Below are 27,069 nucleotides of genomic sequence, written 5' to 3'. Positions count from 1 at the left end.
TTTTGTAAGAAATGTTAACACAGGAAATATTAATCATACACAGAAGATAGAGAAAAAGAAATATGATAAGAGAAGAAACCTCTAAAGATAAAGTTTTGGCTACAATTGTTGATTTTTATTATAAAGGCTGGCCTAAAGAAAACAAGATTCCAGAGTATATAAAGCCATATTACAGTATTAAAAATGATATATATGTTGAAGCAGGAATTGTTTTTGTTGAAAATAAAATAATTGTACCAAAATCTCTAAAACAGGAAATGATTACTCTGTTACATAAAGGTCATATAGGAACTAGTAAAACTATTAATAAAGCAAGATCTTTATTTTTTTGGCCAAACCTTAGGGATGATATTGTCCAGTTTATAAAAAAATGTAGAATTTGTGAAAAATTCATGCCAAATAATTATAGAGAGCCAATGTTAGCACATTCAATACCAAAATTGAGGTTTAATAAAATTGCGGCTGATATTTTGGAATTTGGTGGTAAATCTTACTTAATTCTAATAGATTATTTTTCCCATTGGATAGAGATGCTATCATTAAATAATAAAACATCTGAAGCCATAATAGATGCAATGCAAGATGTTTTTTCCAGATTTGGCTATCCTCAATTTTTAATTGCAGATAATTTACCATTTATATCATTTAAGTGTAAAAAATATTACGATAATAAACAAATTACAGTCCTGACATGTTCACCTCATTACCACCAAAGTAATGGCCTTGCTGAAAAGGCTGTAGGAATTTGTAAACAAATTTAAAAAAAAAGTTTTACAGAAAACTCTGATTATCGTGAGTTAGTTTAAGAATATAATAATACTGCTATTATTTCATTAAGTGCATCTCCATCACAAATATTAAATAGTAGATCTTTGAGAACATAAATACCAGTAAATAGTGAACAATTACAACCTAAAATTCAGAATGAGATTTATAAACTGTTATCGGACCAACAACAAAAAACAAAAGTTCAGTATGATAAACATAGTAAACGTACACCAACAACTTATAAAAGGGGGGATAATGTAGTTGTTAAGAGTAGTGTTGATAAAGTATGGTATAAAGCTGTTATTGTAGAAAAAGCTAAAGAACCCAGATCGTACTGGATAAGAAAGGAATGCAATAATAGGATAGTTAGAAGAAACACAAGACACATAAGACCATCACATACAAAATCAGATGTAGCAGACATGTATCTTGAACCTGAGTTGTATCCACACACAAACCCAAATAGTTATAAGGATAATGATAATAATGATTTAAATAATGTATGTATTCAGGATAATGATTTAACAAAATTGTTTAATGAACATAGGAATACTGATATTGTAAGTCCTCATTATAGCTGCTCAAAAAATAATGATAGTAAGAAATGTAATGTTTCAAAATTCGGACGTACAATTAAACCTAGGGTACGCCTTAATCTTTAAGGGGAAGGTGTTTGACATTAATGTAAGATAGGCTTAACGTAAACCTGGTAACTATGTCAAATATGTCAATGTCAAGTCAACACCACTTCCCAACGGGGACAATGGGCGACATGATCATGTTGTAATGTATGAATATTATTAATATATGTTCAGCCAATACAGTAGTTTAATTGAGACCTTATTAACATACTTTAAACAATTTTCACAAATTTATGTAACCCACGCCAATTATTCGTCCATTACTCTAGATATCGAATCTCAAAATGGCATTTACAGGTACCTATCTATTGTCTTTGCGTCAATGCACATTCGAAAATTCAGTGCACACTTGACCTACGCTAACAAAAAAGTTTGGCATAGACAGACAAACGAGTTTTTTATCCAAATATCGCAGGGTAGGCGTTGTGCGTTTGGAAATTATGCAGCAGGTTTTAATTTTATTTGATTTCTATTTTTACTGATTGACTTGAAGAAATACTATATTGTTATGACATTTTAATATATTATTAATTTTTTTAGCGTTTATTTTAATGGGTATAAGAGTATATAAGTATACATAACAGAAATTATTTTTTTTTATTTCGGATTGAGTTGATCTTATTTTTTTATAAAATTCTACGACTCTCTCTTAATCTGTTTTTTACCATTTTACCATAAAAAGACATCAGAGAAATATTATAGAGGGTTTTCCAACGAATAATTTTCAATAAAAATTTGTTTAACTTTATTAATTTCACTGGGTTTTACAGCATTCCGAGTTTACACTTTATAGTTGACCGAGTTCTTGAATATTCGTAAGAATACTCTGACTAGACTGCTTAAGAATACAATAAAAACGAACTATTATACTTGGTTTTCTATTATTTATATTTTTATTTATGTAATTTATCGTATTAATTTTGTGTTCAAGGTTTATTTTGAAGCTCTCCCAGTCAGTTTTTTATTAGTCAATATTGGATTAAAATCCTTTTTTTCTCACTGTATCACTCATAGTTAAAATTATCGATAAGTGATCAGAGTTCATGTTCCAGCAGTCATTGATATCCAGATAGTTAGCTGAGATATTTTTGTAAATATGAGAAACACTTACGGTATCAACATTCACTGTCTGCAATTACTGTTAAATATGAATTTTTTCTAAAAATAGTAGCCATTTGCTTCTGTTTTCAACATTTTAAGTCTCTTTTGAAAACATATGACCAGCTTGAAGTTAGTTTTTCTCTAGTCCTTTTATCAGTTTTCGGTCACCACTATATTTTTTCATCCATTTGCCATTATACATTTTTACACAGTTTGTTTACATTGTTTAGTCGAATAAAACATTCCTGTGTACTGTCTCCAGCAATTATTATTTCATTTAAAATCGAAAACCTTTTAGTATTTTAGAAGTAATAAAAGGTTTTCGATGTAGAATAATATAGTGCTAATATTTTTATGATATTTCAATATATTTTTTTTGTCTCCTTATTTTAATAATATTCTTTATAGTAGTTAACTAAATTTATTGAAATAGGTATTACTTCTATGGTATGCAAAAACGGTATTATGTTATAAATCGTAATTATACCATACGGTACTTTTTATAACGAATTAACCGCAGCATATTCTTTCAGTCCTTGTTTAATTTACTTTTCCAATCAGCTGACCAATTTCAAAAGGATTTTATAGTTTCATATATCTCCTGCGTGGATTCCTGGACCCATTAATGTCGAATCTAATTAAAGTTTACGGGAAGTAATTAAGTCTTTTGCATGGTTAATGACGCTTTTTAGTGATATGCTCGCTTTTTATTATTAGTTATATATTAGCATGATCATCATTATCACCGTCAAATTCACCATCGCGGTTCATGTTCCCATATAAACTTATTTGATTTATGTTTCAAACCGGTTTTTTCCTCCAAAATATATAAAATGTTATATGTTAATTTTCTTTATTGATGTTGTTTTTGGTGGAAAAGGCGGTTTGGGAAATATTGCTCGTTAATTCTGATTAAGTTATGCAAAAAGTCAATATCTTTAAACGAGATATGTAGTTAATTATTAAAACGTTGATTAAGCTAATTTTTTAAAAGACTTTTTTAATATTTAAAGACGCTTTAGGTTTATCATCTATGAGACATCTAACAAATAAATGTTAGTGAATAAATAACAATAATACTGCACAATACCATAATAAATAAATTTTTAAAATCGCCATGTTGAAATATTAAACGTATTGTTTTAATAATGCATTGACGATTATAGATAAAAAAGTAGTTTCATCTCTTCTTCTTCTTCTTATTGCGCCGTCTCCTTTCGAAGGTTGACGATTCAAATGACAATTGTAAAAGATTTTTGCGGATGAGCGATCAAACCACCTCCTCAGGTCTTTCAGCCACGAGTTCTGGCGTCTTCCAACTGATCTTTTTCCATGAGCTTTTCCTTCCAATATTATTTGGAGTAATTCATATCATTCACCACTCCACACATGACTCAAGTATTTTTCTCTCTTTAATTATGCTGATTGTTTACTTAAGCGCTGAAGTACCTCACCATTGGTAACTTTTTGTTGCCATGGAATTCTCAGCATCCAACAAGGAATTACAAACTGTGGTGGAGCTATGCAGGCCACACTGTTAGAAAAAAAACCAATGTTGGAACGCCACAATACAACATTAAAGACCTTACAATGGTAGACGACCAAGAGGAAGACCACATATGAGATGGATAGACGACATCAAAAGAATTGCCGGAACAAATTAGAAGTATATTGCTCAGGATAGAGATCAATGGAAGGAGTTGAAAGATGCCTATGTTCAAAAATGAACGATAGAAAGCTAAGAAGAGTTCCTTTTAATTCGTAACACTTTCTATATTCTACACATATCTATATTTATTATTATGTACATATTATTTTCATACTACATAAACCTATCATATATTTCCAAATCGAGTATAACTCTGTACAATTCCAGTTGTACAGATTTACTTCTTTTCTTTCTTCTTGTATGTAGGCTTTAAAGCCTGTTTCTTCTTCAATATTAGCCCCCTCTTCTTCTTCTTCTAATGGCGCTACAACCCTTTGTGAGTCTTGGCCTGCTTAACAATGTTCTTCCATTCTGCCCTGTCGGATACTTTCCTTCGCCACTGCCTGATGTTCATGGTTTTAAGATCCCTCTCTACGTCGTCTATCCATCTTTTACGGGGCCTTCCTCTTGTTCTGTTTCCTTGGGGCTTCCATCTCTGGACTACTTTTACAGCTCGATTATCTGGCATTCTTTCTAGGTGACCAAGCCAGTTTAGTCTTTGTGACCCCTATATTAGCCCCCTAAATTGTTTAAATTATCGCACCATCTTTTTCTTGGTCTGCCAATACTCCTTCGTCCATTTGGTGACTTATCTTGTGCTATTCGTATTATCCTATCCTCTGTCATTCTACTAATGTGTTCACTCCTATTTCCGTTTTGTCAACCATCCATTTATGTCTTCTATATTACATGCTCTTCTTATGTTCTCGCTTCTCTCCCTATCCACCAGACTTTTCCCTCATATTCGTCGAAGTATTTTCATCTCTGTTGTTTCTAGTAGTCGTCTCGTTTTAGATGTGTCAGGTCTTGTCTCCGTCGTGTATGTTAATATAGGTCTAATTGCCTCTTTATAGATTCTTAATTTTGTGTTTTGTCTTAATTGTTTGTTCTTCCAGATTGTGTCATTAAGAGATCCCGCCGCTTTACTTGCTTTTAAGCTTTGTTGTTGTACTTCTTCTTCAACATCTCCGCAACTAGTTATATCTATTCTCAGATATCTAAACCTTGCTTTCTGCTTTATTATTTTCCCAACAATTTCGATTTTACATCGTAGTGGGTATTTAAATGTCATACATTTGTTTTTTTCTGCTGATATTCATCATCAGCCGTTTTGAGTCCACTGCTGGACATAGGCCTTCCGTAAATAATTCCAATGCATTCTATCTTGAGCACCCTGAATCAACTTGTACTGAATGCGCTTGATGTCATCTGACCACCTTGTTGGAGGACGTCCTCGATTACGATAAACATCGCGTCTAGGTCTCCATTCCAGAATTCTTTTCGTCCACCTGCTGATATTATGATATTGTATTTCTTGGCTGTTGTATTGAAGATGTGTGTTAATCTTTGGAGTTCGTTTTCTGTCTCGGCGATTAATGCGGCGTCGGGCGTCGTCTGCATAACATAATATTTGGATTTCTTTGTTCTTCATTCTGTAACAATAACCTTTACGTACTGCTTGTATTATTTCGTCCAATATTATATTAAAGACAAGTGGGCTAAACTAGTTACCCTGTCTGACTCCGCTTTGTACTGGTATACACTGTGTTAGTTTTCCATTTCACTTTGCCTGTATTCGATTATGAAAGTAGATGTTTTGAAGGTTTGTATAATATTGATTGGTATATTTTTTTATACAGTAGGTGTAAGAAGTCTTTGACTTGGATGCGATCGAAAGCCTTAGTTAGGTCTATAAAACATAGATATGCTGGTTTATTGTACTCGATGGCCTTCCGTGATTTGTCTTAGTACAAATCTGAATCCTTGTTGTTAATCTGATAAAGTTATTAGTTTATTGATTTTGTTGGCTAGGACTTTTGTGGTAAGCTGAAGTGTAGTATTTAGTAGATTTATGCCTCTATAATTGTTGGGGTCTTCTTTATCCCCTTTCTTGAATATTGGTATCATTATGCTGTTTCTACATGCGTCTGGAATCTTGCAGTGCAATATTAGTTTTTGCATAAGTTTTGTCATCTCTAGGGTTATACTTTCTCTCCGGTGTTTTAGAAGCTCTTTGTTTATTCCGTTTGGTCCTGGTGACTTTATATTTTTAGTGAATTTATGGCTATCTCTACTTCCTGAAAACTGATTTCTATTTCGTGTCTTAATTCAGGGACTTTATTATGTTGATTATTATTTTCCTTTCCTTTAAACAGTTCCATCAGATACTGTGTATCTTTATTATAACTTACTTTTATGTATAAAAATCCCGAATATTTGATAATTCTTTAGAAATTTACTTTTATAAAAATGTATATACTGTTTTTAGCAGTATTCGGGCTTGATAAATCAGGTCATTATTTCATACGGTTCGATAGAACTTCTGAGAAACTCGGTTTTTGAAAGGGCTTTAAATAAACGACGATAAAGTCCCAACGGGCAGAGAAAACTTTATTGAGAGAGTATTTTTTAGAGAAAATTGATACATAAATTAGTCCTAATTAGTTTATAAAGGTGGTTTAAAAAATTTTAATTAAATTTTCGATTTTTCATTTCTCGGCGAAACAAAAACTTTTTAGACTTAGGTGAAAAAGCAACTTCTTTAACCATGGAAAATATTAATACAAATTTCATATTTTAATAGATTGCTGCTGCATGTGATATGGCTAAATTTACTGAAAACTTTTTTTTTTCTTCTGTGCTTTTTCCTCCAGTTGGCGAATTATCCCGGACTATTCTGACTAGTCTGTTTTCTGCCATTCAACTGATAAAGTATTTTTTTCGTTGCTCCCATTCAATAATATTATATATAGTCTACATAAATCTCTAATCTCATTACTTCTTGTTCTGTCTAGTAATGTGTTTTCATTTATTCTTCTGAGGATGCGCATTTCATTTGTCTCTAAATATTTTCTTGTCGTGCTTGTGTCTGGTCTTGTTCCTGAGATATATGTTATGTTAGATCAAATTACAGTATCAAGTGTCTGTTTATCCATATTTTGTTGTTAAGGCATCTTGATGATCTGCTTGCTTTTGCCACTTGTTCCCTTACTTCCTCTTCATTGTTACTGTTGCTCGATTAATTTATTTCCAGATGTGTAAATATCATTACATTCTATCATTTGTTTTTAAATGTTAAGTTTGCACCTTAGTAGTTCCTTTGATATTACTAAGTTTTTTATTTTATTTGACGAAATTTTCATGTTAAATTTCTTGGCTTGGATGTTAAACTGGTGTAGCATTCGTTGAAATCATCTTAATTCTCTGCTATCAGAACTGCATCGTCGGCGTAGCATATTATCTTTATTTATTTGTTTCCCATTTAGTATGTTTTTTTATTTGTTTTAAAACCTTGTATAATATAAGATTAAATAAAAGTAAGCTCAATCAATCCCCTTGTCTGATTACAGTTGTAAATTCTGTCAGTTCAGTCGTTTCCGTTTCTTGCGTATATGGTGTCTATTATTTTATGATATCTAATGGTATTTGCCTAACCTAAAAATCTAAGAGATAAACCGCAGAGTTTGCACTGACAACGGATGCTAGTTTGAGCTAAATATCTTCCTTAAATCCATCATTATATCGAGAAATACAAAAATAAAACTGGACAAAACAATAATACGCCCAGTCCTAACATTTGGGTCAGAGACCTGGACTCCAACAAAAAGTAATGAAAACATGTTAGTATCTTTCGAAAGAAAAGTACTAAGGCGAATCGATGGAGCAGTGACAATGTAGTGTGGAGAAGACGATATAACTTCGAACTTTATAGAATATACCAGGAACCAGATATCGTAAACCACATTAAGATAGGACGTTTGAGATAGGGCATGTAATGCGGATGGAACAAAATGACCCAGCTAAACCCACTGGGTAGAGACAAAGAGGAAGACCCAGAACAAGATTCCTTGATAACATCGATGAAGACATGAGAAATATGGGAATGCTTGCTTGGCGGTGGATGGCGATGGATAGGGACAACTCGAGAAAAATTCTTGGGGAGGCTAGTACCCACGCCGGGTTTTAAAGCCACAATGATGATGATGAACGGTATTTGTCTATTTTATAGCAGGTGTATTGCTTCCAAGAGCCCTACTCTGTCAAAGGCCTTTTCTAAGTCTACAAAACATAAGTGGGCTTTTTTATTATATTTTATAGTTTTCTGTGATATTTGCCTGATTAAAAAGACAGCGTCGTTACACGATTTTCCGCTATGGAACTATTTGTTCGTATATTGAATTTTCATCAGTAATTTCAAAATAGTTCTTAATAAGTTAATGTCTCCGTAGTTATTTGGGTCGTTCTTTACCTTTTCAAAACAAAGGAATCATGGTACTCATTGTCTATTCCTTAAGTATCCTTGAAGGCGTTAATATCTTATTAAACATTATGGCTAATTGTCTTATAAGCTGTGTTTCACTATATTTTATAGATCAAATTACAGTATCAAGTGTCTGTTTATCCATATTTTGTTGTTTAGGCATCTTGCTGATCTTCTTGCTTTTGCCACTTGTTCCCTTACTTCCTCTTCAATGTTACTGTTGCTCGATTAGTTTATTTCCAGATGTGTAAATATCATTACATTCTATCATTTGTTTTTCAATGTTAAGTTTGCACCTTAGTGGTTCCTTTGATATTACTAAGCTTTTCATTTTATTTGACGAAATTTTCATGTTAAATTTCTTGGCTTGGATATTAAACTGGTGTAGCATTCGTTGAAATCATCTTAATTCTCTGCTATCAGAACTGCTTCGTCGGCGTAGCATATTATCTTTATTTATTTGTTTCCCATTTAGTATGTTTTTTTATTTGTTTTAAAACCTTGTATAATATAAGATTAAATAAAAGTAAGCTCAATCAATCCCCTTGTCTGATTACAGTTGTAAATTCTGTCAGTTCAGTCGTTTCCGTTTCTTGCGTATATGGTGTCTATTATTTTATGATATCTAATGGTATTTGCCTAACCTAAAAATCTAAGAGATAAACCGCAGAGTTTGCACTGACAACGGATGCTAGTTTGAGCTAAATATCTTCCTTAAATCCATCATTATATCGAGAAATACAAAAATAAAACTGGACAAAACAATAATACGCCCAGTCCTAACATTTGGGTCAGAGACCTGGACTCCAACAAAAAGTAATGAAAACATGTTAGTATCTTTCGAAAGAAAAGTACTAAGGCGAATCGATGGAGCAGTGACAATGTAGTGTGGAGAAGACGATATAACTTCGAACTTTATAGAATATACCAGGAACCAGATATCGTAAACCACATTAAGATAGGACGTTTGAGATAGGGCATGTAATGCGGATGGAACAAAATGACCCAGCTAAACCCACTGGGTAGAGACAAAGAGGAAGACCCAGAACAAGATTCCTTGATAACATCGATGAAGACATGAGAAATATGGGAATGCTTGCTTGGCGGTGGATGGCGATGGATAGGGACAACTCGAGAAAAATTCTTGGGGAGGCTAGTACCCACGCCGGGTTTTAAAGCCACAATGATGATGATGAACGGTATTTGTCTATTTTATAGCAGGTGTATTGCTTCCAAGAGCCCTACTCTGTCAAAGGCCTTTTCTAAGTCTACAAAACATAAGTGGGCTTTTTTATTATATTTTATAGTTTTCTGTGATATTTGCCTGATTAAAAAGACAGCGTCGTTACACGATTTTCCGCTATGGAACTATTTGTTCGTATATTAAATTTTCATCAATAATTTCAAAGTAGTTCTTAATAAGTTAATGTCTCTTCTTTACTTTTTTAAAACAGAGGAATCATGGTACTCATTGTCAATTCCTTAAGTATCCTTGAAGGCGTTAATATCTTATTAAACATTATGGCTAATTGTCTTGCTATGTAAGCTGTGTTCCACTACATTTTATAAGTTCATTAGCTATTCCATTATTTCTGCGCATCTTTCTATTTTTCAACTTTGTACCGGCTTGTTTATCTTAGTTTCTGTTATTTGCGTTAATTAATTAACTGGAATTTCTGGAGTTTGAAGAGTATATTCAGTTTCCGTTGTTTGCTTTATTTGCCTAATTTTTATGTACTTCTTTATTTCTGTTCTTTGACCTTTTATGAATTTTCACATCTCGTTTGTAATTCATTTGTAATCCATAAAAATCATGTTCCATTTCTTTCGAGAACCTTTCCCACTCCTCCATTTTCTTCTATCTGACTAGTGGATGTGTCTCGGTGCAAACTCTTTTATATTGTTCATAAGCCTCCTCCTCAGATTTATATCTTAAATAGCATTTTTTTTGGCAATTTATTTTTATCTCTTGTGAAAACCAAAATGTGTTTTTTGCTTATGTTTCTGTTTATTTGTGTTTCTCCACGTGTATTTTGCCGCTATTTTTTATGTTGGTGTTGATTTTTACCAACTAATTTCGATATCTTCGTCACACGTGATTATTTGTTGTTTCATTTTTTGTAATAGCCTACTGTGATATAGTTTTTCATCGACTCATCGTACAGTTTTCCTATAATAATTTAAGTTTCGATTTTTAGTGTTTTGTTTATATGTATTCTCATCACTTTATCAATCTAGCCTATCATCGATTTGTGTCCTCGTGGTTAATTTTTGTGATTTAAATATGTATTATTAATTCTGTATTCATTTTATAGGGATTTTCCCATTTTGATTCCAGATTTTACTTTTCTATTACCAATGCTTGCATTTATGTCTCCTATGATGATCAATGGAAATGTTGTTGGTATTTCATTCATCACCTTTTAGTCTTTGTTGGTCCGTTTTCCGTTTGACAATTAGAATTTACTCTGACACGTAGTCTACCTTTTACATGGTATTCGTCAGTTTCTTGCTTATTAGTAGACCTACACCTTCTTTCGTTCTAGTATTCTTAAGAACTCTGCTATTATAAGGAGGTATTCGCCACTGCTGTCCTTTGTTCTTTTTTTCATGTCTTTAATGGCCCAGATATCTATCTTGTGATCTTTCAATTCAATTCTTTAATTAATTGCTGCTGCTTTTTGTTCAGGACTATTATATTCCAGGTCGCCATACTCAAGGTTCTCTTTCTATTTAGATTCATGAGACCGTTTTCTCACCAGTTTCGTCTCCGAGAAATCATTCTGTTTCCGAGCTTATTTTTGGTACTATGAACCGTTTTTAATTATACTCTTCGTATTGAACTGCGTTTAAACCACTTTTTTAAATGTTTCAACCATGACACTCTCCGTCTTTCCACACTCCTTTCTCCTCTTATCTTTCCTTGTATTATCAATCTTAACCTTTCATATCGCTTTCTTTTGATAACGTATACAAGATATTGTACTTTCTTATTTTTATTGTGTTTATTATTTGGTATTGTTTGCCCAGTTTTCTCAAAAATTCCGTGGTAGTTTTCTTCTAGGTCAATGCTATTCTTAGCATCCATATGTACACCACTTTTCAAATGACTTTAACTTATTTATGTGTTCTTGCTTCAGTGTCTAGCTTTTAAATCCATATTGTAGTATCGAAAACACGTAGCATCCTAGAACTCTTACTCTCAGTTTTAATCTGAGACCGCTATTGCAGAGAACCGTTTCCATTTTTACAAACGCATTCTTTGCTATTACTGTTCTGTCCTTTACTTCTATTATTGTTCAACAATAATCGCGGTATCGTCTGTATATCTTATGTTGTTAACAGCTCTTCCGTTAGTTAATTGTTATTCCTTCACTTTCAGATAGTAATGTTTCTTCAAAAATGTATTCATTATATATATTGATAGTAATGAAGACATAATACATCGCTGCCTAACTTCTTTCCTGATTTCAGTTTCCGAACTGGGTTCGATATCAATTACAATTTTGGTTTTTGTTATTGCTCTTAAATTCCTTTTGTCTGCTTCTTGTCTTTCTTAGAATTTGGACTAATTTTTCATGTCTCACTTTGTCAAAAATGATTTTTTTTAAATCAACGTAACAACACACATCCACATTCATATTCCTACATTCTTGTGCTATCACAATAAAAGTAAATAACGCCTCACTGGTTCCTCGTCCGTTTCTGAACCCAACCTGACCATCACCTATTCCTTCTTTCTGTTTTTTATTTATATGACCATGTAATATTTTCAAGAATAATTTGAGAACATTACTTATTAATCATCATTCTATATTCACTGCAGTAGTCAGTGCTTGTATTATTAGAGATAGTGAAAAAGGTGAGAAGTAACCATTGTTTTAGAATAGGTCCGGTTAAACAAGTCTTTATTCTATTATATAAGTTTTTTAATGCCATTTTAATTTTCTCTTTTAATATCTTTAAAACCACATCATCTACTTATACTTCTATCTATTCTCTTCTATTATATTTAAACAACTCATTATTCTGTCTTTGTTTTTGTAGACGACTTTCTTTAAATAGATGTACAATTCTATAAAAAACCTCATCTAAAACAACCTAAAACCTAACCTTATATTATAAACATAGTTTTCTCGGACTATTTTTACCTTTATTGGTTTTAATAACCGTTGTTTGAATGAATTCACGTATATAAAATACTTTGTCAAATATGTCAAACGATATAGATGGATATTCCAACCAACAAAGGATGCATGCTTTTATATAAAAATAATTACGTAAACCTGACAAAATATTTGTTTTGTTGTGAAACAAATATTTCCCATCTGCTTGTACAACATTTCAAAATAAAACCATTCACAGCTGGTAATCCCGAAATAATTAAAAAACTATTATTTAATATAAATGTTATCAATACTAGCACGTACCTATTGAAAATAATAACTTAAATTTTCGGTAATGAATTCACGTGGTCGTTCTAGTTATAGTTTAATCATTTGATCGAAATGCACGTTTTTTTATTTGAACTGGTGCGAGAACCTGAACTTCTAAAAGATTACCCGTATATTGCGGTAGGAAAATCAAATATTTAAACCTTAATTGCTAATTCAGTATTTTATATTTTAGGAACTAAAAGAAAGCTTCAATTATGGCCTTTTTTGTCCTCCGGATAATGGCAGAGCAGGAAAGTTCCTGGACGAGGAACGACGCCTTGGAGATTATCCTTTTAATGGTCCAGTGGGATATCTAGAGGTGAGTATTTTTAAATTTTTTATGCACTTAACTACAAAATATTTACCCTATACATTTTTTATTTATTTTTGTTGTAAGTACAGCTGCCTCCTGCTACAAATACCTTTTTCCGGCAATCAGCTAATTGTAGCAAGTTACCTCCAGATCTTTGCCCTTGTTACTTTTCTATTTCGTGGGCGATTTTCCGTTCACTGTTTTATCATCCTGCAAACAAAATTTTATCTTCTCTGTAAATCGTTTTCAATTGGACGATATTTAGAAAATATGAAGAAAGATGATTGATAGAAAGGAAATGCACAAAATAAAATAATGGTACTACTCAGGAAAGATTATAAGATAAACCGAAACATGACAGGTGTTCAAAATTGAAGAGTAAATGTTATGTATACCATTCAATCAATATTTGAGTTCTAACCTACTAGTCAAATTACAATTTTTTTCATATTTTTATGTGACAGTCCCTGTTATTAAGTCGATGTATTTATTGTTTTCTTTTTTTTTTAGCTAAAATACAAGAGAAGAGTCTACAAAATGATGTCGCTCGACGAGAAGCAACTCAAAAGTCTGCATACAAGGGCAAATCTACGTCGTTTTATAGACTACGTTCAAAACGGGCAGGTGGAAAAAATTACCAAAATATGCTCTAAGGGTTTAGATCCCAATTTTCACTGCCAGGAAACCGGAGGTGAGTTTTGTAACTTTTATTAAAGTTTCATATTACAGTAAAGCCAGTTTAGACCTGTTTTAAATGCGCACTCTAGTCGATGCGACAAATAGTCCATGTTGTGAGGCCGCTCCAGTAAGAAAAATGTTTCTGATTCGGTTTCTTTGCAAATTCCTGTTCAAAAATATCCCCAATAAACAAATCTGAAGGGTGATCAGCAAAATTTTTGGCCAGAAATTGTTTAACAATTTTGTTAAACAGAATCCAAAAATTATCTTTTTTAAATAAATATAAGGTTGAATGCTCGAATAAATGAACTTTGATCAGATAAAAGGCTCAAAATATCTTCAACTGTACTCGATATATGCCTTTTATCTGATCAAAGTTTATCTTTTTTGGGCTTTTTGGATCATTCTGAGCAAAAAAGGTCTTTATGAGGAAGCTCTCCTTTTAGAATCTTCCTGTAACAACCTAAACAACCCAATATCATGAGTCTCGTAGTACTTCCTTCTCTACATGTAGATACAATTCTGCGATTCATTTAATTTTTGTTTTAAATTTATACTGAGAAGTAAGAAGTTAAAATACTAATCTGCGAAATACGGAGGAAAACACTTTCTCTCAATATTTTTAAGTACCGTGCTGACGAGGAAACTCGGCAACTTTAGAATTGTTGTGACTTTTAACTGTTTCTATACATTTCTTTCCATTCTATTCTCATTGTGGGACTTATGAGAGAATTTCAGTGTTAGAGTATTTAGGTCATCATCATTATCATTCAGCCTTCATTTATCACGTCCACTGCTGGACATAGGTATTTCTTCAACTCCTCCATATTCTTTACGATTTTCTGCTCTTTATTGTCAATTTTTAGTGATATGCCTGATGTCAGTCCAACGTGTAGGTGGTCTTCCTCTACTACGTTTGTCTGCTCCAATTTGTAATTTTGCTCGTCCATCGTGAGTCGTGCATTCTCGCTACAGGGCCTGCCCAGTTCCAGTTCAATTCCGTTCTGCACAACATCAGTAATACTCGTCCTTCTTCGCAGATCTTTGTTTCTTAGTCGGTCCTGTAACGTCATTCCCAGCATAGACCGTTCCATTCGTCTCTGTGATTTCGATTTCGAAGCCGTAGTCTTGGTTAGAGTCATAGTTTCCGCCCCATAGGTCATGACCCGTAATACGCATTGGTCAAATACTTTTCTTTTGAGGCTAATTGGTATGTTGGCCCTAAGTGTGTCTCGCAGTTTTCCAGGCTGCCCACATTAAAGTAATTTAATTTAATTAGTCTTTGGATTTCTCATGTTTGGTTATTCCTGCTGATTCTTATTTAATGACTCAAATACGTATATTTCTCCACCAATTCTACCACTTTATTCTGAATAGTTATATTGCAAAGTCCAATTCATATAACATATCTGTGGCTTCTCCTAAATTATCTGTGATAAGGACAATGTCATCTGCGAAACGGAGATGGCTAAACTTTTCGCCGTCTATTGTTAGTCCTCTGTGGTCCCAATTGAACATACTTTAATGCCGTTATAAATAATTTCGGGGACAATGTATCTCCTTGCCTTATCCCACATTTTATTTTTATTGTTCGGTTCTTATCGTATATCTTAACCGTCATGGTGACATTTTTGTAAATATTGTAAATAAGTTCACTATATCCTATCTTTCACTAATATTTAAGAAGCCTATATGCCCTTTCAGATATGAAAAGGAATGTGTTACAGCATTAATACCATTTTTTATTTTATTTTTTTCTAGAAACTCCACTGACCATAGCAACAGGCATTAAAAAGCCAGCGAAAGTCCTTATGGCATTAGTAAACGGTGGTGCGTTACTGGACTACAGGAAAAAAGACGGTTCGACAGCTTTACACCGTTCCGTAGAACATCGAAGTTTAGAAGCCTTAAAAACTCTGTTAGAATTAGGAGCCTCACCGAATTATAAAGACAATAAAGGACTGACTCCCCTTTACTACACCATTACCTTAGTTGTAGATCCAACTTTTACAGAAACTTTGCTACACGATCATGCTACCACAGGAGCCCAGGATGCGCAAGGTTGGCAGGAGGTGCACCAGGTAAACATACGAATTATACTTAGTTTTCTTCTTTTTAATGGCCATAGATAACTTTTTAGATTACAGTTTAAATATCTAAATAACTTTTTGGGGCTACTGTGTCTAATTGGGTAGAATTTCCTTCTTCTATTGCCAAATCAGCGCCTATTTGATACAGGTACAGCAGGTTCCATATTAAAGAAACAACACCAGTATGAGGATGGATAATTTCCTCCAATGTTTCATTTGAATTTACGGTTTTTATCTTCCGCATATATTTTCTTTTCGAATCCGAAGATGCTTATTCGATAGATAGAGTCACCAGGTGGTGTTGGACTTTTACCATTCCGCCCAACTTAGGTTCAGATCAATATTTTTTACCAAGAAAACACAGATATTATTTTTCCCTTTTTAATACAAACTTCTAACGTGTTTACAATTGAGGTAAATCGCAACTTGCGACCCCACATAACGACTGATCAGCAGTTTGTTCTGAATGATCCGTTGATTAAAAATAGAATGCTTTAAGTATTCGTCTCCAAGGTTGGTTTAGGTTTACATTAACAATAGCACAAATAAACATAAACATCGGTAAGATACTTTTCATATATAGATTTTCATTTTAAACATAAACATGTTTAGGAGTTATTATAATATCAGGTTCTTGTTCTTAACCTACTTAAAGATTTTTTTCCTTATATCACATAACTTTACTTTATAGGTTAGTCGTTTTAGAAGATCTCCTTTATTGGTCAAGATTAAAGTACACTAGGTCAATAACATAGGTGTGTCTTACTGCATCTTGAATATGAAGAGATTATTCAAGTTTCCTGTGTTTTATTCCTTACAACTACTTGATTTCTTCTTCCTCCTCCTCATTCCTTGAGCCCTTGTCACAGCGTAGTGAGACTATATATTATTGGCTTGCTGTCTTCATTGGCTGCGATTCTGTGTCATATATACGGCTTTATGTAGGGATTTTCCCACCCGAGTCTCTATTTGATCTGCCCATCGTCTTGGGGATGTTCCTCTTGGTTTTTAGCCTTCTACCTTTTCTTCTGCTACCAATAGTTCCATAATCTCCGTTCTTCTAGCTATGTGGCTGAAGTAAATTAGTCTTTTATATGAAGTTCTTCTAGAATTGACAAGTTGGTTCTATGTTCTATCCATGACATGCTAACTTTTATATACCAACATTTCGAAGGCTTTGATCTCAGTCCTATCAGGACTGGATAGAGCACAAATATATAAATATGTTTACCACTTTGAAATTCACCACGTGGTTTATGTGCGATGGATTTGAAGTCCGAATTCTTCGCTTATCTGGCTTAGCCGTTCAGTGATGGTTAGCATTTCGACTTCATTCGCTGTTAGTATATGTGTCATCTGCGTATCATAGGTTGCTGATTTTTCTGCCTTCTATAGTGATTCCTCCATCCCATTCGTCTAGTACTTTTCTCATTATATATTCAGAATGTTTTACAATAGTGGTGATAGTATACATCCCTGTCTAATTTCTTTTTTTGCTTTGGACGCATCTGAATATATTCCGTGTATTATAACTTTGGCTGAGTTTTTATCATACAGATTTCTTATTAGGTTAAGTAGTTGGTTAGGTACTCCCATGTTTTCATTACAATCTTCATTGAGATTTCTTTCATTATTTTCCGTACACGTTTTTCCATTCTGTTGTAGATCTACCTCCTACACGAATACAGTTAAATTCATTAAAATCACTTTGTAGTTTTTCGATCAATCCAATGTTTTAACCTTGTTTAGGCTCTGTGCCTCTTTAAGGAAGGGGTACTGCTTTTTTTTCCGGAGTAAGGGGGGTGGGATAAACGTGATGTCGAATACTTGTGGAGATGTAGTTGGATTGTTAAAAAGCTGGGGTTCAGAAGGTGGCGTGAGTGATGTGGACGATATGGTGAAGCGCACAAGAAGAATTGTTGGTGTAGAATTCCAAACAAATCGAAGGAGGTACTTCAGGTGTTACCAGTCATACTAGGAACGGCTCTTTATCAGCGTTTTTGGCGTGCAGTTATTAGCTGCGATATTTGATGGGGAATGATTCTAGAATTTCAAAATACTCATCAGGGAGTTCTTGTCTAGTGTTGTGTAGAAGTTTAGCTGGAGAAAACGGAACTTTTCTTTTGGGAACCCTGGTGAGTGTTTGACCTCGGCGATTGCAAGGCGTCTTTAAATTTATTTGGCTCGGTTGTTAGAGCCTGTAATGGTCCGAAGGACATACCTCCTACCGAGGGATAGGATTCTATCCTTAATCGGTGTTACATGGGCTTCTTCTTCTTCTTGATGTGCCTATCCGTTGCGAATGTTGGCGATCATCATGGCAATCTTTATCTTATTTGCAGCAGTGCGGAAAAGCTGCACAGATGTTGTATTGAACCAGATTCTGAGGTTTTTTAACCAAGATTTTCTTCTTCTTTCTGGACCTCGTTTTCCTAATATTTTTCCTTGCAGGATGGATTGAAGGAGACTAAATCTGGATTCATTTCGCATAATATGTCCGAAGAACTGTAACTTTCGAGATTTGATGGTGGTCAGTACTTCTCTATTCTTATTCATTCTTCTGAGGACCTCCTCATTTTTGACTCGGTCAGTCCATGGGATCTTAAGCATTCTCCAATATAGCCACATCTCAAATGCTTCCAGTTTTCTGCACATATCTTCGTTCATTAGATTAGATTAGATTGGCTGCCTGATGTATATGCGCTGATTGATAGTATCTGCACTTCCTTATGCAGAATCTGAGGATTTTCCTTTCGGTGGCCATGATGGTGTTTTTAGTTGACGTCCTGTCCATTTTACCGGACAGCGCTGCCAGGAGTTTAAACCTCTCACCCTGTCTAGGGTATCTTGAATGCCAGTTTTCCAGTTGAGAGTCCTGTTAAAATAATGAACTCCCAAATAGGAAACTGAGTTTCTGAGAATAAGGTTCTCTTCTAACAAGGTTATCCGGCCATGAACATTGCAACAATTTGATGATTTGAATAAAATAAGTTGAGTTTTGGAGGCGTTTATGGTCACTCAAGCAAATATGTACTACAATCAGAAAGCAGTAGTGAGAGTAGAGAATAATATCACTGAAGAAATTGAAATAAAGCAAGGTGTGAGACAAGGGTGTATACTGTCACCAACCCTGTTTAATCTCTATTCCGAAGACGTAATGAATAGAACACTCTCTGAGCAATCCGTAGGTATTAAAATAAATGGTGTTAGATTAAACAATCTGAGATTTGCCGACGACACCGTTCTGATCGCAGAAACACTTGAAGAGCTACAGACATTGGTGAATAAGATAGCAGACTGCAGCGAAGAATATGGACTATCTTTGAACATAAAGAAAACTAAATTTATGGTAATATCGAAATCAACACAAAATGTCCAAAATTTATATTTACACAATGAAATTATCGATCGAGTTAGCAAATACAAATATTTAGGCACTTTTATAAATGAAGACAACGATAGCTCAGCAGAAATCAAAATAAGAATAGAAAAAGCCAGATCCATATTCACTAAAATGAAGAGAGTGTTCTGCGGAAGAGATTTGAGCCTTGAAATAAAACTTCGCCTGATGAGATGTTACGTACTTTCTGTGCTGTTCTACGGAATGGAGTCATGGACGTTGAAAAAGATTGATACCAAAAAATTAGAGGCATTTGAACTGTGGATGTATCGCAGAATCCTGAGAATATCATGGATCGAGAGAGTCACAAATGTCGAGGTCTTGAGAAGAATGAATAAAGAAAAGGAAGTCATATTTACGATCAAAAAACGAAAACTGCAATACTTGGGACACATTACAAGAGGCGAAAGATATGAACTGCTTCGAATAATTATGCAAGGGAAAATAGCAGGAAAAAGGTCCATAGGAAGAAGACGAAACTCCTGGCTAAAGAATCTACGGGAATGGTATAGCTGTAGCAGCAACGAATTGTTTCGGTCAGCAGTTTCGAAAATACGTATAGCCCTGATGATCGCCAACCTTCGGAACGAAGATATCACTTGAAGAAGAAGATGGTCACTCTCCATCTATTGCACCACCTAATGACACGATCTAAATAGTTTTGTGTTCTTTCGAATACAGACAATTGTCCACCCTCCCTATGTGGCCCTGACGTGAGGAGTGCAGTTTCATCCGCATACAGAAGAAGGGTTTCCGATCTATGCTTCGGGCGGGGGATGTAACTATTGTAGGCGGTGTATAATATTGGAGCAAGAATTGATCCCTGGGGTACTCCAGCTTGTGGAGTAAAGGGTGTGAATAAAATGTCGTTAACTTTGATCCTGATCGTCCGATTGGAGAGATAGGAATTTATTAGCTTTTCATAATCTCAAAGCCTATATAACCCATGCCATCCAATACATATTCTTCTTGTGTGTGCTGATTCGTGTTTGATTTTTTCTTTTCGTCAGTTAGCTCGTCACTTTTATAACCTGTTAAGTTTCTTTTTACTTTAACTTTGGGCCTATATATCCACATCAAGTGTTTCCTATCGTAAACTTCTTTATATTTCGGTTTTACTTTTTATGTCATCTATGAGTATTTTTTGTCTAGTGTCCCTATTGTTAATTCATATTAAATTAATCTGCTTTGTACTATTTTGTTTGATTTGAAGCACTTATCCAGTATTATGAATTTACCTTGATGTGTACTCGTATACTGCCAATGGCGTACTCTCGATATTTACGTCCAGGTGTTATTGAATTCATTATAATTCAATGAATACGTAGTATATGTTATACTAGGTCTAGAATACTAACCTTTTTACATCTCATTTTTCTTCTGTTTACACAAATGAATACCTGAATGTTCTTTGTGACTTTCCTATTCTGATCATTTAGCTGATGTTGACATTCCTGTCTGTAATATAACTCTTGCACAGGCATTCTCAGGTATTTAAAGGTTCTGATTTTTTCATAAGGTGTGGTTATACTCTTAAGTAAACCCATTTGCATGTTGTTTAATTAGTCACTCGTAATTGGAATTTTAAACATATGGAAAAAGTGTTTTGGCGGGGCAGTTTTGTCATGCCAACACATAAATCCAGTGAAAAGTTAATTGGACTATTTGTGACAAAATTTACTTCTTGGCATTATCATTGTACGAATGTTATCATTAAAGAGCAGCATTGTTTTTGTCATTAGTATAATTCAATAGATAGTGGCAGTCAAATGGATGGTATTTATACTGATTTCAATAAAGCCTTTAATAGGATTAATTATGCTGCTTTTGTCAGGAAATTAGATTTCAGCTTATATTGGTGTTCCTCAGGGATCTCACATTGCACCGTTGATTTTCAATCTGTTTATAAACGACATTGATTTGGATTTTCAGTTTTTCTAATTTTTATTATTTGCAGATGAGTTATATGCAAGAGTAAATAGTGTTAATGGATGTATTAATTTAAATAAGGCTATAGCCACTGTTCACAATTGGTCAATAGCTCATGAAATGAGTTTGAATATTAGTAAATGTTACTGTAATACATTTTCTAGATCTAGAGGGATTCAAGGGATCTATCCATTCATTCGACAAAGATATTGTACAATGTCTTCGTTCTACCAAATCCATCTACATGCTATTGAAAAAGTTAAGCCTAAATTGAAAGACTTTTGTATATTTACTCTTACTGAAGATATGCTAATCTAACTTATCATTATCCTGTGGAAAACCGCAGGATAATGTCAGATGCAGTACTTCTTTTTATGCTGTTATCTGGTCACATTTGTTGCCCTCTCCTGCTTGAGCTGTTCTCTTTTAAAATGCCTATTAGGGTTACCAGAAATACTGTTATTGTTTGATGTTTCATATCACATCACTAACTATAGTTTGTATAGTCCAGTGGCACGTTTCTCCCCCCTTGCCAATCATGATGAGGGTGTAGATTTTACTGGAACATCGTTGACCGTTTTTAAGCATAACATTTAACTAGCTTTCAAGGATTTGTAGATTCCATATTTTTGTTTTAAATGTATTCATTTTTATGATATAGTTATTTATATGTTATTGCTGTTTATTGTTTTGATTATTGTTTGACAAAATTAGTCTAGGATTCTTTATATTTATATTTGAAATTGAATTGTAAATAAATCTCGTTGATAAATAAATATTTATATTTTCAGGCTTGTCGAACTGGTCTCCAAGCTCATCTCGAACACCTCCTCTTTTACGGAGCGGACATGAACGCTAAAAACGCCTCTGGGAATACCCCGCTCCACGTTTGCGCAGTCAACGGCCAAGAATCATGTGCTCGACAGTTGTTGTTCCGAGGCGCGGACAGGCAAGCTTTGAACTACGCTAACCAGACACCTTGTCAAGTAGCCGTCATCGCTGGGAACATGGAGCTGGCTGAGATTATTCAAAAATACAAACAGGAAGATGTTGGTAAGTTTTTTGTTGTAAGATGGTTGTTCGATTGAATTAGACTGGGTGATGTATGGTTGATTTCATGTATTGCATGAGATAAAAAATGTTTTAAAACGTTTTTTAAAAAATAAATGATTGAAGACATGTGTTAATTTGTATTTTAATTTAAAGATAAAAAATTAAAGTAAAAATTAAAGAAACGTACATACAAAAATACTTGTTAATATTGTTAATCTTATTCTGGTGGTGTAACATCTTCATCAGACATTCGCCATCGTTCTGGTTTACTTTTCACTAACTTACAATGTAGTTTATTTTTTTACTACTGCCCTGGAATTTTCTATTCTTCTTCGTTCCTAAACGCTCAGAAATTTGTTACTTGGTCTGTATTAATGCTATGTATTCTAAAACAAGGTTAGTCACTTTATCTATTACTTGGTCGGCCAATACTTCTACCACCTGGTGATTTGTCCCTTGCTATTTAAAGACGCTTGTGTCCGCGATTCGGCTAATGTGATTGTTCCATTCTTTTTCTCTGGTTAGTGTTCACTCGTTTATACTTTGTATATTATAATTTTGATCACGTCACTCCTTATTTGATATTCTGTGATCCTTCTGAGTATTCTCATTTCTGGTGTTTCCAGCATTCTCTGTGTTTTGGCTGTGTCAGGTCTTGTTTCTGATACGTATGTCATTATTGGTCTTATACTGGTCTAATATATTCTTGATTTCATCTCACAGTTTATCTATTTGCTTTATAAGTTAGCAATCAGCTATTTACGTTAGTCTTCTTGATTATGGTGGCGTTTTGCTTTGTTTGTTTGTCGTTCAATTGTTCTGATTTTTCACTAAAAATAATCGATTTTTAGCTGTAGTAGTAGTAGTACAAAAGGAAAGCAAACAAGATAGTTCATTAAAGAATTAAGCTTTCAGAATTTTAGTTGAAAGTCATCGATTTTTGAGGCTTTAAAGTTCGATAAGAGTATAAAAATGAATGAACTAGAAGAACTTGAGAGTTTTACGCAGATGTAAAAAGTTTTAGGTGTAAAAACTGTTACTTACTAACTCAAGACTAGAGATCTTACTATTCTTATGGGTGACCTTAAAATGCTAAAAGGTAGACAAAGTATCATTACTGGAGATTTTGGACTGGGTAATAGAAATGAAAAAGGAGACTATTTCACAGATTTTTGCAAAGAATATAACCTATGTGTAATGAATACCTTCTTCGAACTGCCTAAACAGAGATTTTATACGTGGAAATCTCCATCAGATACCGCTCATAATATTATAAGCAATCAAATTACCTAGATAACCATCAGTGAGCGTTACAGAAATGAAGTTAAATCTGTAAAAACGCTTCCTGGTGCCGATGTTCCATCTAACCAAAGTCTGTTGTTAGCCGAATTAAAATTAAAACTTAAACGGATAAAACAACAGAGATCTTCTAACGAACCAGATATGGATTTTATTAAAAACAACAGGCAGGTGATTCCAAACAATCTTGAGAGTAATTTTAAGAATAACAAACAATAATTCATGAGGTTCACTGAAACAAAATCTTCTATAGGATCAGTCCTAGATATTGATGGCTTCTGAGAGGCTTTATTTATCAAATATTAATAATTTAGGATTTGTTTAGTTAGATCAAGTAGATATTTAGTTACTTTTCTGTCTATAAAATTATTTAATGCCTTTTACTCTTCCAAGAATTCTTTTTTCGTAGGGGCAGCCATTGTATAATACAGTTTTATCATTATATCCTTTCTTGTCTTGTTCTTCAACGTTTTCTGAATGATTCCGCACATATACTGAAACCTGTCAAGTCTGTAATCAATCAAATATTAGAAAACGGCTAAATCACTCGAATTTTTTAAAAAACGTTTTATCCATCCATATAGAAAATTATCATATTAACTCACTTTGTTATTATTTAATGTTTGATGTTCTTTTAACCGCATGCCACTATTGATTTATTTTTACTATTATCATATAAATTTCATTAATTTTATTCGCGTGCATGTTTTACTGAATTTTGATATACTATTCGGTAGATCTAACATCGAAATATTTATTTCAGATAAATAAAAAACTTTTTTTATAAGAGTTAAATAAAAAAGTTGACCATTATGTTTTTTAAAGTATTAATTTTGTTCAAATGATTGACTATCTGTTGATAAAGCTTTACAACTGCTATATTTTTTCAAATTATCTTCATTATTACATGTTTGTGCTAATTATTGATTTTCTTTCTTTCATTTAATTTTAATTAGACAAGGCGAAAAGCTACAAACAAGCTAAAAGCTGAGCAGTTAACCCAACTATAAACATAAACGAATGGCTGGCGATATTTGAATATAAAGGTCTACACAGGCCTTAATAGTCTAGGCGGGATCTGTTTTGGATTGGACATTTTCCATAGGAAGCTATTTTTTTGCTGGAATCCCTTCAGGATGTGCCCAATATCGATAATCACGATATGCGCCAGTCGCAAACCCTGTGCTAAATTTTTTATTTAATAAAATCTGAAAACAATTGAAAATTTCTCATTTTTTTGCTCCTATTTTCGTTTATTATTCGGAAAATATTGATCCTAGAGAAAAAGTTATAAGAAGTTAAAAGTTTCGTTATTCCATTTTACACAATATTTTGTTAGGTAGAAATTGAAAATTTAATGTTTATTGTTGAAAAAATAGCAATAATTGGAAAAAAAAGTACAAAAAAATAAAGTTAATCCTTTAAATGTTTTCGATTTTCTAAACTTGACTTACAAGCTCCATATTCCGCCTAGAAAAACTTTTTAATATGTTTAAAACGTGTGCTAAATTTCGTTAAGATCGGTAGGATAGGTTTTGCATAATAATTTTGAAATCCAGCCTACTGGAAAAAAATCGCAAATTTTCAAATTTATAGTAGGCCCTAAATAAGCCTCTCAGATAGTTGCAAATTTTTTTACACTTAAAGAAAGGCTTAAACTTTCAAACGCTTTTTGTAAAATTCAAATCGGTTCACTAGTAGAGCCTAGAAATTTTTTTAAAGTTTTAAACATTTTTTATATATATTAGGCTTATAAACAAATTGAATAACTTTATGAGCTTTAAACATTTCAATTTTAAAATTTATACACTTAAAGAACATTAAAAGATGCTTCTTTAAGAAAAAAGATACATTAGGCTTACTGGTTGCCGAGATATTGAAGGTCAAAGTGTGCATACATTTGCCGTGTAACCATAAGTGATAGAGGGCTCGTTTTTAAACAAATACCCTCGTCTTCTCAAGTACTTTTTATATCAAAAGTTTTACGTAATGCGCTTCATGGCAACATCCATAAGAAAGACAAATAAAAAACCGTTTTCGCGTAAAATGTCTCTCGGAATGCATGAGAGGTGGTGGTGGGGGACATTCACTCGAAATGTGCGCAAAATCATAGCGCGCGCTAAAAATTGCATTATCTCGGCTTCTTGTTAACCAATTTGGCTCTTTTTTTTTAATCGCTGTCTCGGACAACAAGAATTATAAATATCATATTTTCAAATACCATTTTTAATTGCAAATTGGGAAATTTGCAATAAACAATTGTATGTTAAACAAGTATTTGCATTTTTTCTTCATGCATTTTTTTTGAGCTTGCAATTTATACATTGAAGTAAATTGTTACTTTTAGTAAACAAATATCTATTTATAAATTGTTAATAAATAATTTAAATTCTTAAAACAAAGGCGAACGAAAAAAAATTTATTTTTTCATAAATAAATTTTATTTTGACTCAATCTTCAATAATTTTTTGTTAAAGTCTTTTTCTTTTTTTGGAAGGATATGTTTAAAACTCGTTAAGTTATTCAATTTGTTTATAAGCCTAAAAAATGTTTAAAACTTTAAAAAAATTTCTAGGCTCTCCTAGTGAACCGATTTGAATTTTACAAAAAGCGTTTAAAAGTTTGAGCCTTCCTTTATATGTAAAAAAATTTGCAACTATCTGAAAGCCTTATTTAAGGCCTACTATAAATTTGAAAATTTGCGATTTTTTTCCAGTAGGCTGGATTGCAAAATTATTATGCAAAACCTATCCGACCGATCTTAACAAAATTTAGCACACGTTTTAAACATATTAAAAAGTTTTTCTAGGCGGAATATGGAGCTTGTATGTCAAGTTTAGAAAGTCGAAAACATTTAAAGGATTAACTTCATTTTTTTGTACTTTTTTTTCCAATTATTGCTATTTTTTCAACAATAAATATTAAATTTTCAATGTCTAGCTAACGAAATATTGTGTAAAATTGAATAACGAAACTTTTAACTTCCGATAATTTTTTCTCTAGGATCAATATTTTCCGAATTATAAACGAAAATAGGAGCAAAAAAATGAGAAATTTTCAATTTTTTTTCAGATTTTGTTAAATAAAAAATTTAGCACAGGGTTTGCAACTGGCGCATATCGTGATTATCGATATTGGGCACATCCTGAAGGGATTCTAGCAAAAAAATAGCTTCCTATGGAAAATGTCCATTATGGTCTGAATTTCTACAGATCCCGCCTAGTCTATAATAGATCAAGGGAGACAGACAAAATTATAAATCAAAAGAGTTACTGCAAAATCAGGAATATTAAACCAAATATAAAATTTCAGGACCTCTATAAAAAAGCATTTTTAATTTAGTACTAATATCATAATGGTTAACAAATTCTTTATTTGAAATGTCTAAAAAC

General features: G+C 33.1%; 1 protein-coding gene across 7 annotated transcripts in view; it reads left to right on the top strand.

Annotated features, from left to right (window-relative positions):
• Prosap (SH3 and multiple ankyrin repeat domains prosap) overlaps nucleotides 1–27,069 on the top strand; it is a 382,041-nt gene that overhangs the window by 330,607 nt on the left and 24,365 nt on the right. For 6 of the 7 annotated variants that reach the window (XM_072521080.1, XM_072521079.1, XM_072521081.1 and 3 more), the window contains 4 exons: nucleotides 13,109–13,234; nucleotides 13,739–13,919; nucleotides 15,668–15,987; nucleotides 22,117–22,378. In XM_072521080.1, the coding sequence (XP_072377181.1) occupies nucleotides 13,109–13,234; nucleotides 13,739–13,919; nucleotides 15,668–15,987; nucleotides 22,117–22,378 (889 nt within the window). Of the gene's footprint in view, nucleotides 1–12,944; nucleotides 13,054–13,108; nucleotides 13,235–13,738; nucleotides 13,920–15,667; nucleotides 15,988–22,116; nucleotides 22,379–27,069 lie in introns of those variants that run through there. The other variant, XM_072521082.1, reaches the window with a different exon arrangement.

The sequence above is a fragment of the Diabrotica undecimpunctata genome, chromosome 1, assembly GCF_040954645.1.
Source record: "Diabrotica undecimpunctata isolate CICGRU chromosome 1, icDiaUnde3, whole genome shotgun sequence".
NCBI lineage: Eukaryota > Metazoa > Arthropoda > Insecta > Coleoptera > Chrysomelidae > Diabrotica > Diabrotica undecimpunctata.
Note: the sequence above shows the minus strand (reverse complement) of the source record. Positions and strands in the feature narration are given on the sequence as shown.